This window comes from Lacerta agilis, chromosome 2, assembly GCF_009819535.1.
Source record: "Lacerta agilis isolate rLacAgi1 chromosome 2, rLacAgi1.pri, whole genome shotgun sequence".
NCBI classification, from domain to species: Eukaryota; Metazoa; Chordata; class Lepidosauria; order Squamata; family Lacertidae; genus Lacerta; species Lacerta agilis.
The window spans coordinates 101,498,597-101,514,010 of record NC_046313.1 but is presented as its reverse complement, the minus strand read 5'-3'; the positions used below and the strand labels follow the sequence as shown (position 1 = coordinate 101,514,010).

Genomic DNA, 15,414 nt, shown 5'->3' with positions numbered 1-15,414 from the left:
TCAGGATCTGTCCTTCTAGTGAGCACTCAGGGCCGATTTCCTTGAGAATGGATAGGTTTGATCTTCTTGCAGTCCATGGGACTCTCAAGAGTCTCCTCCAGCACCATAATTCAAAAGCATCAATTCTTCGGTGATCAGCCTTCTTGATGGTCCAGCTCTCACTTCCATACATTACTACTGGGAAAACCATAGCTTTAACTATACGGACCTTTGTTGGCAAGGTGATGTCTTTGCTTTTTAAGATGCTGTCTAGGTTTGTCATTGCTTTTCTCCCAAGAAGCAGGCGTCTTCTAATTTCGTGACTGCTGTCACCATCTGCAGTGATCATGGAACCCAAGAAAGTGAAATCTCTCACTGCCTCCATTTCTTCCCCTTCTATTTGCCAGGAGGTGATGGGACCAGAAGGGTCTCTACATACAGCCTATTTCCCCAAGCTCTTAACTATCCGCACCCCCCACCCCCAAGACATCTGTTCCAAGATATACAAGCAAACAGCAAAATACAAGTTTCCTGTAGAAAAGTAACAAACAAGTTAGCAAAGGCATTAGAAGACACATAATCAAAAACCGATAATAAAACACAATTACACTTTTAACCCAACACCAGTACAGTAACACCTTGTTCCTTTCAAGCAAATTTCCAGTCCATCGGGATCTTTTCAGGCCTTCCTCTTTCTCCTTGGTCCACACTCCCTAGCCACAGTTCTGCATCCCAAAGCAGCTTACTCAGTCTCCCACATTTGAAACCCGTCCCCTTAATTGGGTTATTCCATGCCTTTTTCTCTCTGTATATGTTCCAGGTAATGAAGAAGGAAGTAGTGATTGTGATATTGGTATACAGTCATTCTTCTTCTTCTTCTTCTTCTTCTTCTTCTTCTTCTTCTTCGGCGATCATTTGTAGCTGAGTAAGATTGTCTTCCATAAACACAGTTTTAACAATGAGTCCGTAAGTGACTGTGGAGACTAATTCTGGATCCACACGTCCTTCCACAGTGGGGACACTAGTTTCCGGGTGGAGTGCGGCTTTCTCCTGATTGAAGTGCAGAGTGTTTGAGGCCCGAGACATTTGCAGGGAAACCAAAATGCTTGTTTACAAAGCTACTGTACTACCAACCTTACTATATGCTTGTGAAACATGGACCACTTATAAACGCCATCTCCAACTCCTCGAAAGATTCCATTAATGGTGTCTCCGAAAAATTTTACACATCACTTGGGAAGACAGGCGAACTAATATCAGTTTACTGGAAGAAGCAAATATCACCAGTGTTGAAGCAATGATTCTTCAACATCAACTTTGTTGGACTGGTCATGTTGTGGGGATGCCTGATGATCATCTTCCAAAGAAACTACTCTATTTTGAACTTTAATATGCACCCTTTTTCTGGGATGGACGTATTGTGAGGTAAAGCAAAATCAATTTGCAACGAGTTTTTATTTTCAGAATGAAAATAGTTTCTCAAGAAGTGTCTTTCAGGGGGTAAAAAAATATGCAATAGATCTAGATTGCATGTGGACTACATAGATTCAGACTCCATTGGTTCTAGAAATGAATTTTCATGGGTTACACAGCCACATTTGTTGTGAGGTATATGCCACATAGAGCTTCTTCAGGAAGCAATGTAATAACAAACTCTGTATAATGTTCAATTTTTACTAATTCCCCAAAGGCCGAAAATTACCAGCATAGAAACATTACACATCAGACTCACATCCTGAGAATTTTGCTGTGAACTTTTTTCTTGTCTCAATTCAAGTGGGGTCAGTGCTGACTGTGAATTCTCCAGGCAGAACTGGGAACCAAAAAGGAACTGAGAGTCACTCATACTGCTGTAATCACTTGTCCAGTTCGATGGTTTGTTAGGCCTGAAACAGGAAAACAGAAAAAGCAAGTGTAAAAAATAGTAATGACAATATATTAAAAACATACAGCACAGCCAAAATATATTTGGTTCTTTATCATGCCCAAAACTGCCTAAACTCCGTAACAAAATAGTATTAAATGCTTGGCAATCCTGATGAATGTTCATTTGGAGGCAGAGGATCTTTCACTATTCATCAGAAAGAAATGTCACGAAACATGGAATCCTAGTATCATTGATTTAAGGCCTGTATCATTCTTCACATGGCATTCAGAAATAATGTTTTTATTTTGCTAGTAATACAGTTGATCATTCCCCTCTTCCAACAAATTTAAATGTCGGAGGTTTAGGTTGAAATTACATGAGGAGAATGAACAGAAGTGGAAAATATGTCCAGAGTTATCAGCTGCAGCTACAAATTTGATGTAACTGATTACTTTGTTATTACTTATGCCTTGGGTCACTTGTATTTTACAATTCTATATAAGGACAGAACTTTGGAAACAGGCAGTGAATCCTGCACCATCCTGAAAATCTTACTTATTTTTAAAATGAGCTTACAGTTGTGTAGAAAGGTTATAGGTGAAATGTCAGAAAATTGGGGGGTGCTGAAATCCCCATAATTCCCTGGGAAGAGGGATTGACTGTCAAACCACTCTGGGAATTGTGACTTACTGAGAATAGGGGTCTCCTAATAACTACTGGCACCCTTAACTAACTACAGTTCCCAGGATTCTTTGGGGGAAGATGTGACTGGTTAAAGTGGTATGATATAGCTTTAAATGGATAGGGCAGATGGGGTCTATATTGCTACTCTGTCAATCATCCTAGACAGGGCTAGTCCTAGTCCTGGACTGGGCTAACATCAGCAGCAGTATTATTCTTCCCCACCGGAGCAAGAATGAGTAATCTGTATCTTTGCATCCTCTGAACCCCAGTATCAAGTAGCTCATACAAAACTTGTTTTCTCTCTGCAACTTCTTCAAAATCGTCAGAATTCTTTGAAGACCCATGGTATGAGTCTTTGGTGTGTTTAGAACCCAAACATACTGTATGTAACAAAGCCATTCATTTAAATCTACATGTTTAAAAAGTAAGTTTCTTCTTTTACTTCTATGTCCTTAGCTATCCTCTAGTTTAGAGAACATTTTGAGGACTGATTTCTACTAGGCCTGCCAGATCATTCCCTTTTCATCCTTTCAGATTGTGCTTTTCTGTTGCAGCTCAAACACTGACATGCTTATTTGATGTCAGAGGCCCTATTCCAACAAAACAGCACTTTTGCTTTTAATCTTTGCTATTTATAGGATGCCAGCCATGTTGGAACAGGAGTACTGACACATCAGAAAAATGACTGGGAAGCATATGACTGCAGAAATGCAATAAATATGCAAATGTTGTTTTAAATATAATAACATCAGACTATGAACTCAGCTGTGTGCCAGATGCAGACAAAGCTCTATGCTGTGCACAAATTACATCTAAAAAGGGATTGAATACCACCTACAACTGTGCACTTTTCCTCCATCCTCCATTAGTAATGGAAATTGATATTTGATAAAAGTCACAATGGATTCACATAAAAATTCTTCCCAAGTCATTTAATCAGCGTGGTTTTAACGTACAGTATGGGTCAGCCTTTTTCAATGCAGTATGCCAGAACAACATATTCCGTTCCGACAAAGAGGCCATCATCTGCCTATGAGATTCTGGAAGCACATGGCTGCTGTTAGTGACAGACGGCTGGACTAAATTGACACTTGGTTTTAAAGTAGCCTGACCTTTTACTTGCGACCCAGATTTCTTTTTCCTTAGGTCACCCTGAGGGCTAGTGAAGGGAGCAGGACAGTTTTAAATTTTTTATATGCAAAGGTTGGAGGCTGTATGCTTCCGAATACCAGTTGCTGAAAACCACACGAGGGAGGAATGTGTTCTTGTGCTCAGGTCCTGATTGCAGGCTTCCCACAGGCATCTGGTTGGCCACTGTGAGAACAGAATGCTGGACGAGATGGGCTACTGGCCTGATCCAGCAAACTCCTATGTAACTGCTATTCCACCTCCATCCCTGGTGAAGCAGCAACTCTTGTTGGTGAGGAATGTTCTACCGGGGCTTCAGGAACAAGGATTTGGTGAGAGAAAGAGCCTTAGATTTGTACATTCAGTGCTATAATAGTGCAGTTAACTTTGCTAATTCTGCTGAGTGGAACCCTGAACAGTTGCCTCAAAGTCCTAAACTGACAGCACCACTATGTCCCCCCCCCAAAAAAAACCAGGTTTTTAGGGCTATCATTATCCCATATGGAACACACCTATCTAAATTTATTTATTTCTTGTATATCACACTTCTTTCTCCAAAGAGCTCAAGGCGGCATACATTGCTCTCCCTGTCCTCTTTTAATCCCCACAACAACTCTTTGAGGTAGGTTAGACTGAGAGGCAGAGACTGGTGCAAGGTCACCCAGCAAGCTTCAGGTCTTAACTCAACTCTCCAACCACGACACCACACAGGCTTCTCAGTATGTGAAGAGTATCTTCCTTTGTAGTAAGCACAAAAGTCCAGCAATAGGGGACAGTGGAGAGGGCAATCTATTTGCCTGGGGGAGATCTGGCCTCCTCTGATGCCATCTGTGGTTCAGGCACTAGCATCCCTGCAGTGCTAGCACTTTCCCCGTTTCCATCCTCTGTCACTGAGACCCTTTTCTAGCCCTGGAATGGTGTTTCTGCAATCACTGCAGTTCATGATTTAAAAAAAACAAAAAAACAGGCAGTGCTCTCACCAAGCTGTATCACAGGACTCGATCTGACCTGAAGTTTAACTCTCTGCCCTAATCACCACACATTACTCCACTTCCATCCTGCATGTCATCCTCTGATTGACTCCCATGATGATTATAGTGTGAACAAGCTGCCTTATGTCATATGTGTTTGCCTGATTCAAATAACTATTTATTTAAACAAGTGGTGGGGAAAGATAGGGAGGGAGCAGATTCTTCCTGAGGGCATAATATATTGCTTCTGGCTTTAACAGAAAGTTTGAGCATTTGGATTGTTTAAATCAGGGGTGAGGAACCTGTGGCCCTCCAGATACTGCTGGACTACAACTCCATTCATACCTGACTACTGGCTATATTAGCTATGGCTTATGGGAGTTGGAGTCCAGCAACATCTGGAGGGCCACAGGTTCTGATGCCTCCTTATGAGTCTTCCTATATAACTGTGCTGGGGACGCGGGTGGCACTGTGGGTTAAACCACAGAGCCTAGGGCTTGCCGATCAGAAGGTCGGTGGTTCGAATCCCTGCAATGGGGTGAGCTCCCGTTGCTCGGTCCCTGCTCCCGCCCACCTAGCAGTTCGAAAGCACGTCAAAGTGCAAGTAGATAAATAGGGACCGCTCCAGCGGGAAGGTAAACAGCGTTTCCGTGCGCTGCTCTGGTTCGCCAGAAGCAACTTTGTCATGCTGGCCACATGACCCCGGAAGCTGTCTGCGGACAAACGCCAGCTCCCTCGGCCTATAGAGCGAGATGAGCGCCGCAACCCCAGAGTTGGACACGACTGGACCTGATGGTCAGGGGTCCCTTTACCTTTACCTTTTATATAACAATGCTATCCTTATACTGGGAGAAAACATGAAAATTGATTTAGATATAAATCTAGTAAGCCTTGTTTAAAAATACAGACCTTGAAAACTACTAGATGGTAACACAATCCAGCAGCATATGTTTAAATAAATGGTAAATCATGCCAGAGAAAATTACCAGTAATTGCACTGTTCTCCATGTTGGCTTTGTTGACTCCTTCTGCCTTACAAAATTCTATCAACTTGCCTGCCTGGCATGAGTACATTTCCCTTAATTGGCAAATAAATTATTAATTTATTTTCTTGTTTTAATCCTCCTCCTCCTCCACCATCATAGCAAAGCACAATAGCAGAGGATTTAGTGCGTACACTGGTAAATTTTTGTGACAGTTTTAGAAGGTTAATTTAGAGAGCATATGCTCAGTGGGCCAAATTTGTCACGTGGCTGTGCTGGTGTTGCACAGGGGATTAATCTGTTTGTGAAATGGGTCTAAAGATTGCTACTTTGCTCCTCTCACTTTTATAAATTGCCCTGCCACTGCTTTCTCTCGATGTCTACAACAGGAAAAACACTGGGTATTTTGCTACATCCTAGGTGTAGAACCTATTCTTCTGTTACTTCTTAAATGAAAAACTTATAAGCAAGCTCATAAATGCAGCAGAATAAGCTCCACAGTTGTATAATGAGTAAATTATATTCTGAGCATCATGATTCATTTCAGCACTGTCTTCATCATAACTAGAGAGGCCCTTTCACATAATAAGCTTTGTACTGTAAACAGCACAAGGGAAATTACAGAGATAAAATGCTCGCAAAGCCTAGAATAATTTAATCTGGCGGTAAAACAGTATCTTCCGCACATTTTAATATTCCCCCTCAAGTAAAATTAAAATATATTACTAAGTCTGTGTTCTTGTAGCATGGTATAAGATCAGACATTTTCAGGAAAAGTAACAAATTATACATCACCTTCCATTTGATGGATGTATTTGCACGTCACCTTAAATACTACTCATATCAACCATATAAATGCAGTCTGCCCTACTTCTAGAGATGCCTTTTTTAAAAAATCATAAGGTCGTGGGCTTCAGATTGCATAATCATGCATTGCATTGTAAATTCTAATTTAGACTAATGAAATGCTTTTTGAGCCAATTCACAGAGGCAGCAATTCCTTATTTCTCTAAAAGCAAGGGCACTAGGCTGTCCGGATCACTAAGAGCTAATCTGCACATTATGAAATAGCTCTGATATGGACAAATAAGTGCTGCTGAGCAGTGTAATGTTCAAAAACCATACTCAAAGACCCAGCAGGAGCTTTTCTATGTGGAGATTTATCTTGTTTTCTCCTGCTCTAGAGAGTAGGACTCAACCCAATGGCTTCAAGTTAAAAGAAAGGAGATTCCGACTAAACTTCAGGAAGAACCCAGTCAGGTGGCATATAAATAATAAAATTATTATTATTATTATTAGTATTCCTATTATAGCTGTTCGAAAGTGGGACAGACTCCATTGAGAGATTGTGGACTCTCATTCATTCGAAGGTTGTTAAGCAAAGGTTGGATGGCCATCTGTCACAGATGCTTTAGTTGAGATTCCTGCATTGCAGGGGGTTGGACTAGATGACTCTGGGGTCCCTTCCATCTCTACAATTCTATGATTCCCAGCATGCCACTTATTATAATTATTATTATTAAAAATTGTATACCACCCTTCATCTGCAGATCTCAGGGCGGTTCACAACATAAAAATACAATATAAAAGCACAACATACCTGATAAAAACAAGAATAAAAAACCCAAAACAAAACAATAACCCCCCCAAACACATTTAATAGGGGTATAACATGTTAATCAACCAGGGGACTTCTGGTTTGGTGCCGGTCAATGGCGGACGGGAGTCCGACGGCTCCGTCCTCCGGTAGGCTATAGGGATTACCGTGCCTGCGCCACGGGTCCCTTAAAGCCACGGGAAGAGCGTCCCGTGGACTGCCAGCTTCGTGGGTCCCAGACGTGCCGTCTCCGCTCCTGATCGACCCTCGTAAGGGGGAAAATCAGGCGAGCGAAGCTCCGGCACGGGACTGAAGAAGCGACTGCCTTCGGAGGATCAAAGCAGCGATCCCGCCAGACTCGAGCACCCGGCACTTCCGACATAGAAACTTCCAAAGAAACTCTGTAAGTAAAAGTTTTGGACTGTTTGACAAGTTTGGAGAACACTGCTTGCAGAGGAAACTTTAAAAGGAAGCCTGTTCCCTTTGAACTGTTTGCGCGAGCTTGGTAGCGCTAAAAGATCAAAGCCGCGACTAACGGGAAAGTTTTGCGAACTCTGCCAAACTTTTTAAAAGTTGATTAAAAGTTGTTTAAAGGATGTTTAAAGACTTAAAAACAGTTGATATGGCAAAAGAAGACGCCCCTCGCCCTCTGGATTAGGATTCCGGGTCAGTAGCGGGCTGCAATACATTGTTGCCATTTTTTCTTTGTTGGTGCTTCAGTGACTGTTTACCAGTGGAGACATTTTGACTTCTTTGTAACCAGATACAAGCTACTTCACGGATTTGGTGGTAACACTGCAAGTTAGAAACTGTTACTGGCTTGGGCTATTTAAAATAAACCCTTCTTGGCTTTAAGGAATTTACTACTTTGGAAAATTTGAACTCTTTGCCTAAAAGCTGGATTTTTGGGACTGGTGTGGGCTCCTGGCTCAGCAGGCTCTTTGTTCTCAGAACTGAGCTGCTGGCCACCTGGTGTTTACTTTTGGGACTGTTGGTCTTCTGCTGTGAATGTCTGAGATTGTTACCACAGCAACTGGAGTGACCTTGAGATTACAATTGCAGAGCCCACAGGAGATGGACACTAGATCTAAAACAGCTGGCTCTAGCTCTGCACAAAAAAGAGGCTCTGTCTCCCTAACTCTTCAGGAACAAATGGAGAAATTGGTTGCTAGTGTGGCAGAAATTGCAGCAGGATTGAAAAGTGTGACTGAAGGGTTGAAGCAAACACAAGATTCAGTTTCATTAGGAAATACAACAGTGAACTCTGCAATAGAAAAACTCCAAGTTGATATAAAAGCTGATATTAAAAATTCCACGCAGACCCTGGAAAAATCAATTGGGCAAATTGAGGAGAACGTAAGGAAGAACAGAGAAGAAATTAATAAAATTGGGCAGGAGGTGACTATTCTGAAAAAGGACTCTGAGGAAATTAAAGTGGTCAGAGAAAAAATAAAAAAGGTGGAGGAAAAATTGGACAACTTAGATTTGGAGCAGATAGAGAACATTGGAACACGACAGAGAACTGTTGAAGAGTCTCTTGCTTTTCTGCAACTCCATCAGAGAGAGGGAAACATCCGTCTAAGGGGTCTTCCAGAACTGGAAGGGGAAGACCTAAAAGCTTATATTGTGGAGCAATTTTCAACATACTGGGAGTTAGAAGAGGTAAACGTCTCAGCGCGCATAGTGAAGGCCTTCAGATTCGGACCAAGAGGTTCCAGAGGAAAGAAAAGCAATAAAACAGTCAGCGACTGTTTGATTGTGTTACACGATCGACACGATAGGGACTTTTTTCTGGACTTACATTATAGAAACAACCTGGTGGTACAGCAGAATAAAGTAATTTTTTATAAGGACATCCCCAGATTTTTCCTGGACAAAAGAGCTCCTTACAACGACTTGGTGACTGAGCTAAGAAGAAGAAAAATCTCCTTCAGTTGGGAATTTCCAGAAGGTCTTGCATTTACGTTTGAAGGGAAAAAGACAAGAATAAGGTCCTTGGCGGAAAAGCAAAAGTTTTTGGATAAGCATCTGGAACAATTTAAAGGCACCCCACTTGATCCAGCACAGCTTTACAGGTTTCCAGAAGTATTTCCACCACCGCCGGGACTACCAGGACCAAGTCAGGATCCAGAGAAAGACAAGAAAGGAGAAGCAACTGGAGGAGAAGAATAAAGAAAGGAAAATGGCGCTCAAGTTAATGACTTGGAATGTCCGGGGATTGAATCAGAGACCAAAGAGACGCAGAGTGTTTTACAGCATAGAAAAGAAGAATTTGGATATAATATGTTTACAGGAAACCCACATAGCCCGACGTCATAGAAGATTACTACAGAACAAAAAATTAGGCCAAGAGTTTATATCATCGGACAAGGTCAAGAAGAGAGGAGTAGTGATATATGCAAAGGAGAAATATAGCCCAAGACAGCTCTTTAAAGATGAAGAAGGGAGATACATCGCAATTGAAATTAATGTACAAGGCGAAAAATTTTTAATTCTGGGACTTTATGCACCAAATGATGGAAAGTCGATTTTTTACAAAAAAATACATGACTTGCTGCTGGATTATTTGGACTTTAAGGTAGTTTGCCTTGGAGATTTTAATGGTGCAGTTTCCACATTAATGGACAGATCTCAAAGAACTAAATTAACGAATGATGGGAAACTCCCAAAGACTTTTTTTGAAATGGTGGACAATTTGAATTTGGTGGACTCTTGGAGATTAAAAAACCCTACAGATACAGAGGCAACTTATTTCAGCGAATCTCAGCAGTCATGGTCGAGGATAGATTACATCTGGATCTCGAATGAATTGGCTCCAAAAATACAAAAGGCAGAAATTGGTCCCAAAACGCTTTCAGACCACAATCCGGTACAGTTAAATTTAAAAATGATTTCCAAGGATTCTTTTAGATGGAGAATGGATGACGCTTTGATGAGAGACACCAAGCTAGTAGAAAGAGCGGCGAAAAAGATGAAAGAATATTTTCAAATAAATTGGAGTTCCGAAGTGGAGAAAAGAATTGCCTGGGATGCAAGTAAAGCGGTAATGAGAGGATTCCTCATTAGCGAAAAAGCAAAAAAGAAGAAACAACAAAATGCAGAAATGGAGAGACTGTTGAAATTAATCAAAGAAAAGGAAAAAGAATTAAGAGGACACCCCAGATGTGTTAAAATTCAAAAAGAAATTAAATACTTGCAATCCCAATATGCGAATATAATGAATCAGGATATTGAATGGAAAGTGAAAATGATGAAACAAAGAACATTCGAATCTGCCAATAAGTGTGGAAAACTACTAGCTTGGCAATTAAAGAAAAGACAAAAGGCAAATGTCATCACTAACTTGGTAGTAAATGGAAAAAATGTGGAGAAACCGGAGGAAATCAGATGGTGTTTTCAAAGATTCTACAAGCAACTGTACAAGGAGGAGAAGACAGATGAAGCAGAGATAGACCGATTTCTGGAAAAGAACGGATTGCAAAAAGTCCCAGAGGAAAAACTAGTTACTCTCAACCACCCAATATCGACACAAGAGATAGAAGATGCAATAAACAATATGCAATTAGGGAAGGCCCCAGGACCGGATGGATTAACAGCAAAATATTATAAGACATTGAAAGATTGGCTATCGCAGCCGTTAAGAGAAACCTGCAACAAAATACTAGAAGGAGATAGGGCACCAGAGACGTGGAAAGAAGCCTTTATCACACTGATTCCAAAACCAGATACTCATAAGACTCAAATGAAAAACTATCGTCCAATATCCCTTTTGAACGTGGATTATAAAATCTTCGCAAATGTTTTGGCTACAAGGTTGAAAAGAGTGTTGAAAGATTATATACATAGAGACCAAGCAGGTTTCTTGCCAGGAAGACAAATTAGCAATAACACGAGAATTATTGTGGACATTTTAGAAAAACTGGAGAGAGACATAAACACAGATGCGGCACTACTATTTGTTGATGCAGAGAAAGCATTTGATAAAGTATCTTGGACATTTATGAAAAAGAACTTGGAAAAGATGGGAGTTGGAGAAAAATTCTTGAATGGCATTAAGGCCATCTACACAGAACAAAGAGCAAAAGTAATAGTAAACAGTGTGATATCGGAGGAGTTTGAAGTCGAGAAGGGAACAAGACAAGGGTGCCCTATCTCCCCTTTACTCTTTATTACGGTCCTGGAAGTCCTCCTAAATATGATACGAAAGGACAAACAGATAAAAGGAATCCGAGTGGGAGAGAAAGAATATAAACTACGCGCCTTCGCAGACGATCTGATGTTATCCCTGCAGGAACCGGAAAGCAGTGTCCCCAGAGCCTTGGAATTAATTGAACAATTTGGACTTGTAGCTGGTTTCAAATTAAATAAGCAGAAAACCAAAGTTTTAGGTAAAAATTTGAGTGCAGAACAAATCCAAAGAATACAAGAAGGCACTGGCCTCAATTTTGCTAAAACAGTAAAATATCTAGGTATCAATCTCACAACCAAGAATTTGAACCTGTACAAGGACAATTACGAAAAACTGTGGATGGAGATAAAGAAAGACATGGAAATATGGACAAGATTAAAACTGTCGTTAATGGGAAGAATAGCTGTGATAAAAATGAATGTCCTACCAAGGATGCTGTTCTTATTCCAAGCCATACCAATTTTGGACAAACTGGACTGCTTTAAGAAATGGCAAAAGGACCTATCAAAGTTTATATGGCAGGGCAAAAAGCCTAGAATCAAGTTTAAGATCTTAACAGACTCTAAAGAGAGAGGAGGCTTTGCCCTGCCGGATTTAAGACTTTACTTTGAAGCAGCGGCCTTTTGCTGGTTAAAGGATTGGTTTAAATTAGAGAATGTTGATGTGTTGGACTTGGAAGGACACGACAATATGTTCGGTTGGCATGCATACCTTTGGTATGACAAGGTTAAGATCCACAGAACTTTTAAGACTCATATAGTTAGAAAATCCTTGTATCAGGTCTGGACTAGATATAAAGACTTGTTAGAGAGAAAGACCCCTAGATGGATATCTCCAGTGGAGGCCAAGGCCTATAAGAGACCGAACATGTCTGCAAACTGGCTAAGATATATGGACATACTGCAGCAGGAAGGGGACTCTTTTAAGCTAAAAAGCTATGATCAGGTGAAAAGTCAGGTCCCCGATTGGCTGCATTATTATCAGGTGTATGAAACATTTAAAATGGACAAAAAGGTTGGTTTTCAAGTAGAAAAATCAAAACTAGAAACAGAACTGATAGAATCGAACTTTAAGAACCTCTCCAAAATGTATAATCTTCTGCTAGAGTGGCATACGAAAGATGAACTGGTTAAATCGTCAATGATAGATTGGGCGAAGGATGTAGGACACAATATTATGATGGATGACTGGGAGAGATTGTGGCAGAAAGGTATCAAATTTACTGCTTGTCATAGTTTAAGAGAAAACATAATGAAAATGGTATATAGATGGTATTTGACACCAGTTAAGATAGCTAAGATGAATACCAAAATGTCAGATGTATGTTGGAAATGTAAACATGCGAAAGGTACCTTTTTTCATATGTGGTGGTTGTGCCCAGCGGTAAATGCTTTCTGGGATAAGATTTACAATGAACTTAAGAAGGTAATGAAAGTTACCTTTTGCAAGAAACCAGAGGCATTTCTTCTGAGCATAACCAATGAAGAGATACCCAGTCAGGATAGAGTGTTTTTTATGTATGCCACAACAGCAGCTAGAATCTTATTGGCAAGAACATGGAAAGGGGAAGAGATACCAACGGTGGAAGAATGGCAGATGAAGATGATGGAATATATGGAGCTCGCAGAACTGACCGCCAGAATCCGGGACCAGAGGGAGGAGAAGGTGTCACAGGATTGGAAAAAATTTAAAGACTATTTAGTTAAATCAGTTAAATTGAATATTTGAGCAGATGCAAATAGAAGAACGGCTTTAGTAGGTTTATGTTAGATAATACTGTGGCAAATGTTAATGGAATATGATACAAAGCTACCTAGAAGATATATATGATTTTGAAGACAGTGGAGGGAATGGGGGAAGTCCCCAAATAGAGAAGATAGAAATAAGGAAAGTACGAAGATAAGTGTTAGTTTAAGGTTTGTATAAGTTTCTTTTTCTTTTTATTGTTATTGTTTGATTATGTTTATGTAGTGTGTTTTTATGGTGTTAATGTTGGTGTTCATGTTATGTTATGTTTTTTTTTTTCTTGTTTTAATGGAAAATAATAAAAATCTTATAAAAAAAAAATAACGTGTTAATCAACCAAAGGCCTGGTTGATGAGGAAGGCGCATAAAGAAGGTGCCAGACTTCCCTGGGGAGAGCATTCTACAAATGAGGAGCCACTGCAGAAAAGGCCTGTTCTTGTGTTGCCACCCTGCAGACCTCTCATGGGAGGAGACACATGAAGAAGCGGGCCTCAGATGATTATCTCAGGGTCCAGGTAGGTTCATATGGAGAGAGGAAAGAGGAGCTCCTTGATGTACTGCAGTCCTGAGTCGTTTAAGGCTTTAAAGGCCCAAACTATAGTTAGGGTTAGTTATAGTGTCCAAACCAGATTCGGAACCCATGGTTGGAATTTATGCACTGTCAACGATAATGACACAAGAATGCTACCACAGTGGTACCTCTGGTTATGTACTTAATTCGTTCCGGAGGTCCGTTCTTAACCTGAAACCGTTCTTAACCTGAAGCACCACTTTAACTAATGGGGCTTCCCGCTGCTGCTGTGCCACCGCTGCCCGATTTCTGTTCTCATCCTGAAGCAAAGTTCTTAACCCGAGGTACTATTTCTGGGTTAGCGGAGTCTGTAACCTGAAGCGTCTGTAACCTGAGGTACCACTGTATAACAATGGCAGCGATAACCTGCTTACCCCATCTTTATAGGAGTGCTAAACATCTCTTTGACATTCCAGAGATTTGGATTCATTTCCCAGGCTTGCCTGTTAAAACATAAAGAGAAATATGTGAATGTTGCAGCGTGGTACATTATTCTTCTCATACACTGTTTCAGCAAGACATCAGTTTTAGCAGCTGTTTCCCCCATGACTGCCATGAAAGCTAGGCAGTGGAAGAAAGCTACCCTAAAATAAGACACAATCTCCATGTAAATTACTGAACACCTTGTTCCAAGAATGGACAATACCAGGCAAATAAATTGCTTTAGTTTTGTTGTTATTGTCAAGATTCTAGTCCCACTCAGCATTAAAAATCAACAAGAGTGAAACACAGGATGCTTCAAGATGGGAGTTTATTTTGGAATCAGTGTTTGCTCATGCTCACAATTTGAAGTCACCTTCATTAGAATGCCAGCCCATAGATGTTTGTTTACATGTAAACTAGATTTTTCACTTCCCACAAGAAAATCCAATATGCAAAAATAACCCATTATACATTGGCAATGTGGAAGGCCATTGTGCTTCCCCCACTTTTTTGGGGGGGGGTTGACGGCAGTTTGTCACGTGTAGCTACTGTGTGACATTTTGATGAGTGGTCTCTGTCACCATATCCTGATCCTCTTCGTTCTTCAGCTGAGCACAACCTAGCCATTTTATTTCTGGAGGTCCCCGAAATCAAATGGAAGACTTCTATTTCCACCGATTTCTACATGCTGAAGGCACCCTCAATTTGGAAGAGCAATTCTCTCATGATCACCACACAATAAATGTGTGGGGTTACCAAGGAAACTGTAATCACAATCCATATATCAGGATTTCTGCTGCTGTTGTTTTAAAAAATAATAAAAGAGCTCTTGTGGAAGGCGTCTTAATTACTCCTGCACAAGCCTTATGCAAGTCAAATACTATTCTTGTGAGAGACCTCAGTATCAACTTTTTCTAACAAATAGAAATTGATAATGCTGTTACTCATTTCCTGGCTTCTTTTTTTAAGATGCCGTTGTTGTTGTTATTGTTGTTGTTGTTACATTTATACCCTGCCCATCTGGCTGAGTTTCCCCAGCCGCTCTGGGTGGCTTACGACATATCTAAAAACATAATAAAAACATCAATCCTTTAAAAACTTCCCTAAACAGGGCTGCCTTCAGATGTCTTCTAAAGGTCAGATAGTTTTTTTATTTCCTTGACAGCTGAAGGGAGAAACTAAGTTTGTTCTTGGTATGAGCTTTTGTGTGCATGCACACTTATTCAGATACACTGAAACAGAAGTCACCAGACCCTTATATGTAGAAGAACAAACT

The 15,414-nt window shown here is 40.6% G+C and overlaps 1 protein-coding gene across 3 annotated transcripts in view; it reads right to left on the bottom strand.

The window, feature by feature from the left end:
* Positions 1-15,414, bottom strand: part of IHO1 (interactor of HORMAD1 1) — a 48,130-nt gene that overhangs the window by 30,480 nt on the left and 2,236 nt on the right. For 2 of the 3 annotated variants that reach the window (XM_033141399.1, XM_033141398.1), the window contains exons 3-4: positions 14,090-14,158; positions 1,712-1,865 (exon numbers count right to left, since the gene is read on the bottom strand). In XM_033141399.1, coding sequence (XP_032997290.1) covers positions 1,712-1,865; positions 14,090-14,145 — 210 coding nt within the window. In that variant the 5' untranslated portion in view covers positions 14,146-14,158. Of the gene's footprint in view, positions 1-1,711; positions 1,866-14,089; positions 14,159-15,082; positions 15,102-15,414 lie in introns of those variants that run through there. The other variant, XM_033141401.1, reaches the window with a different exon arrangement.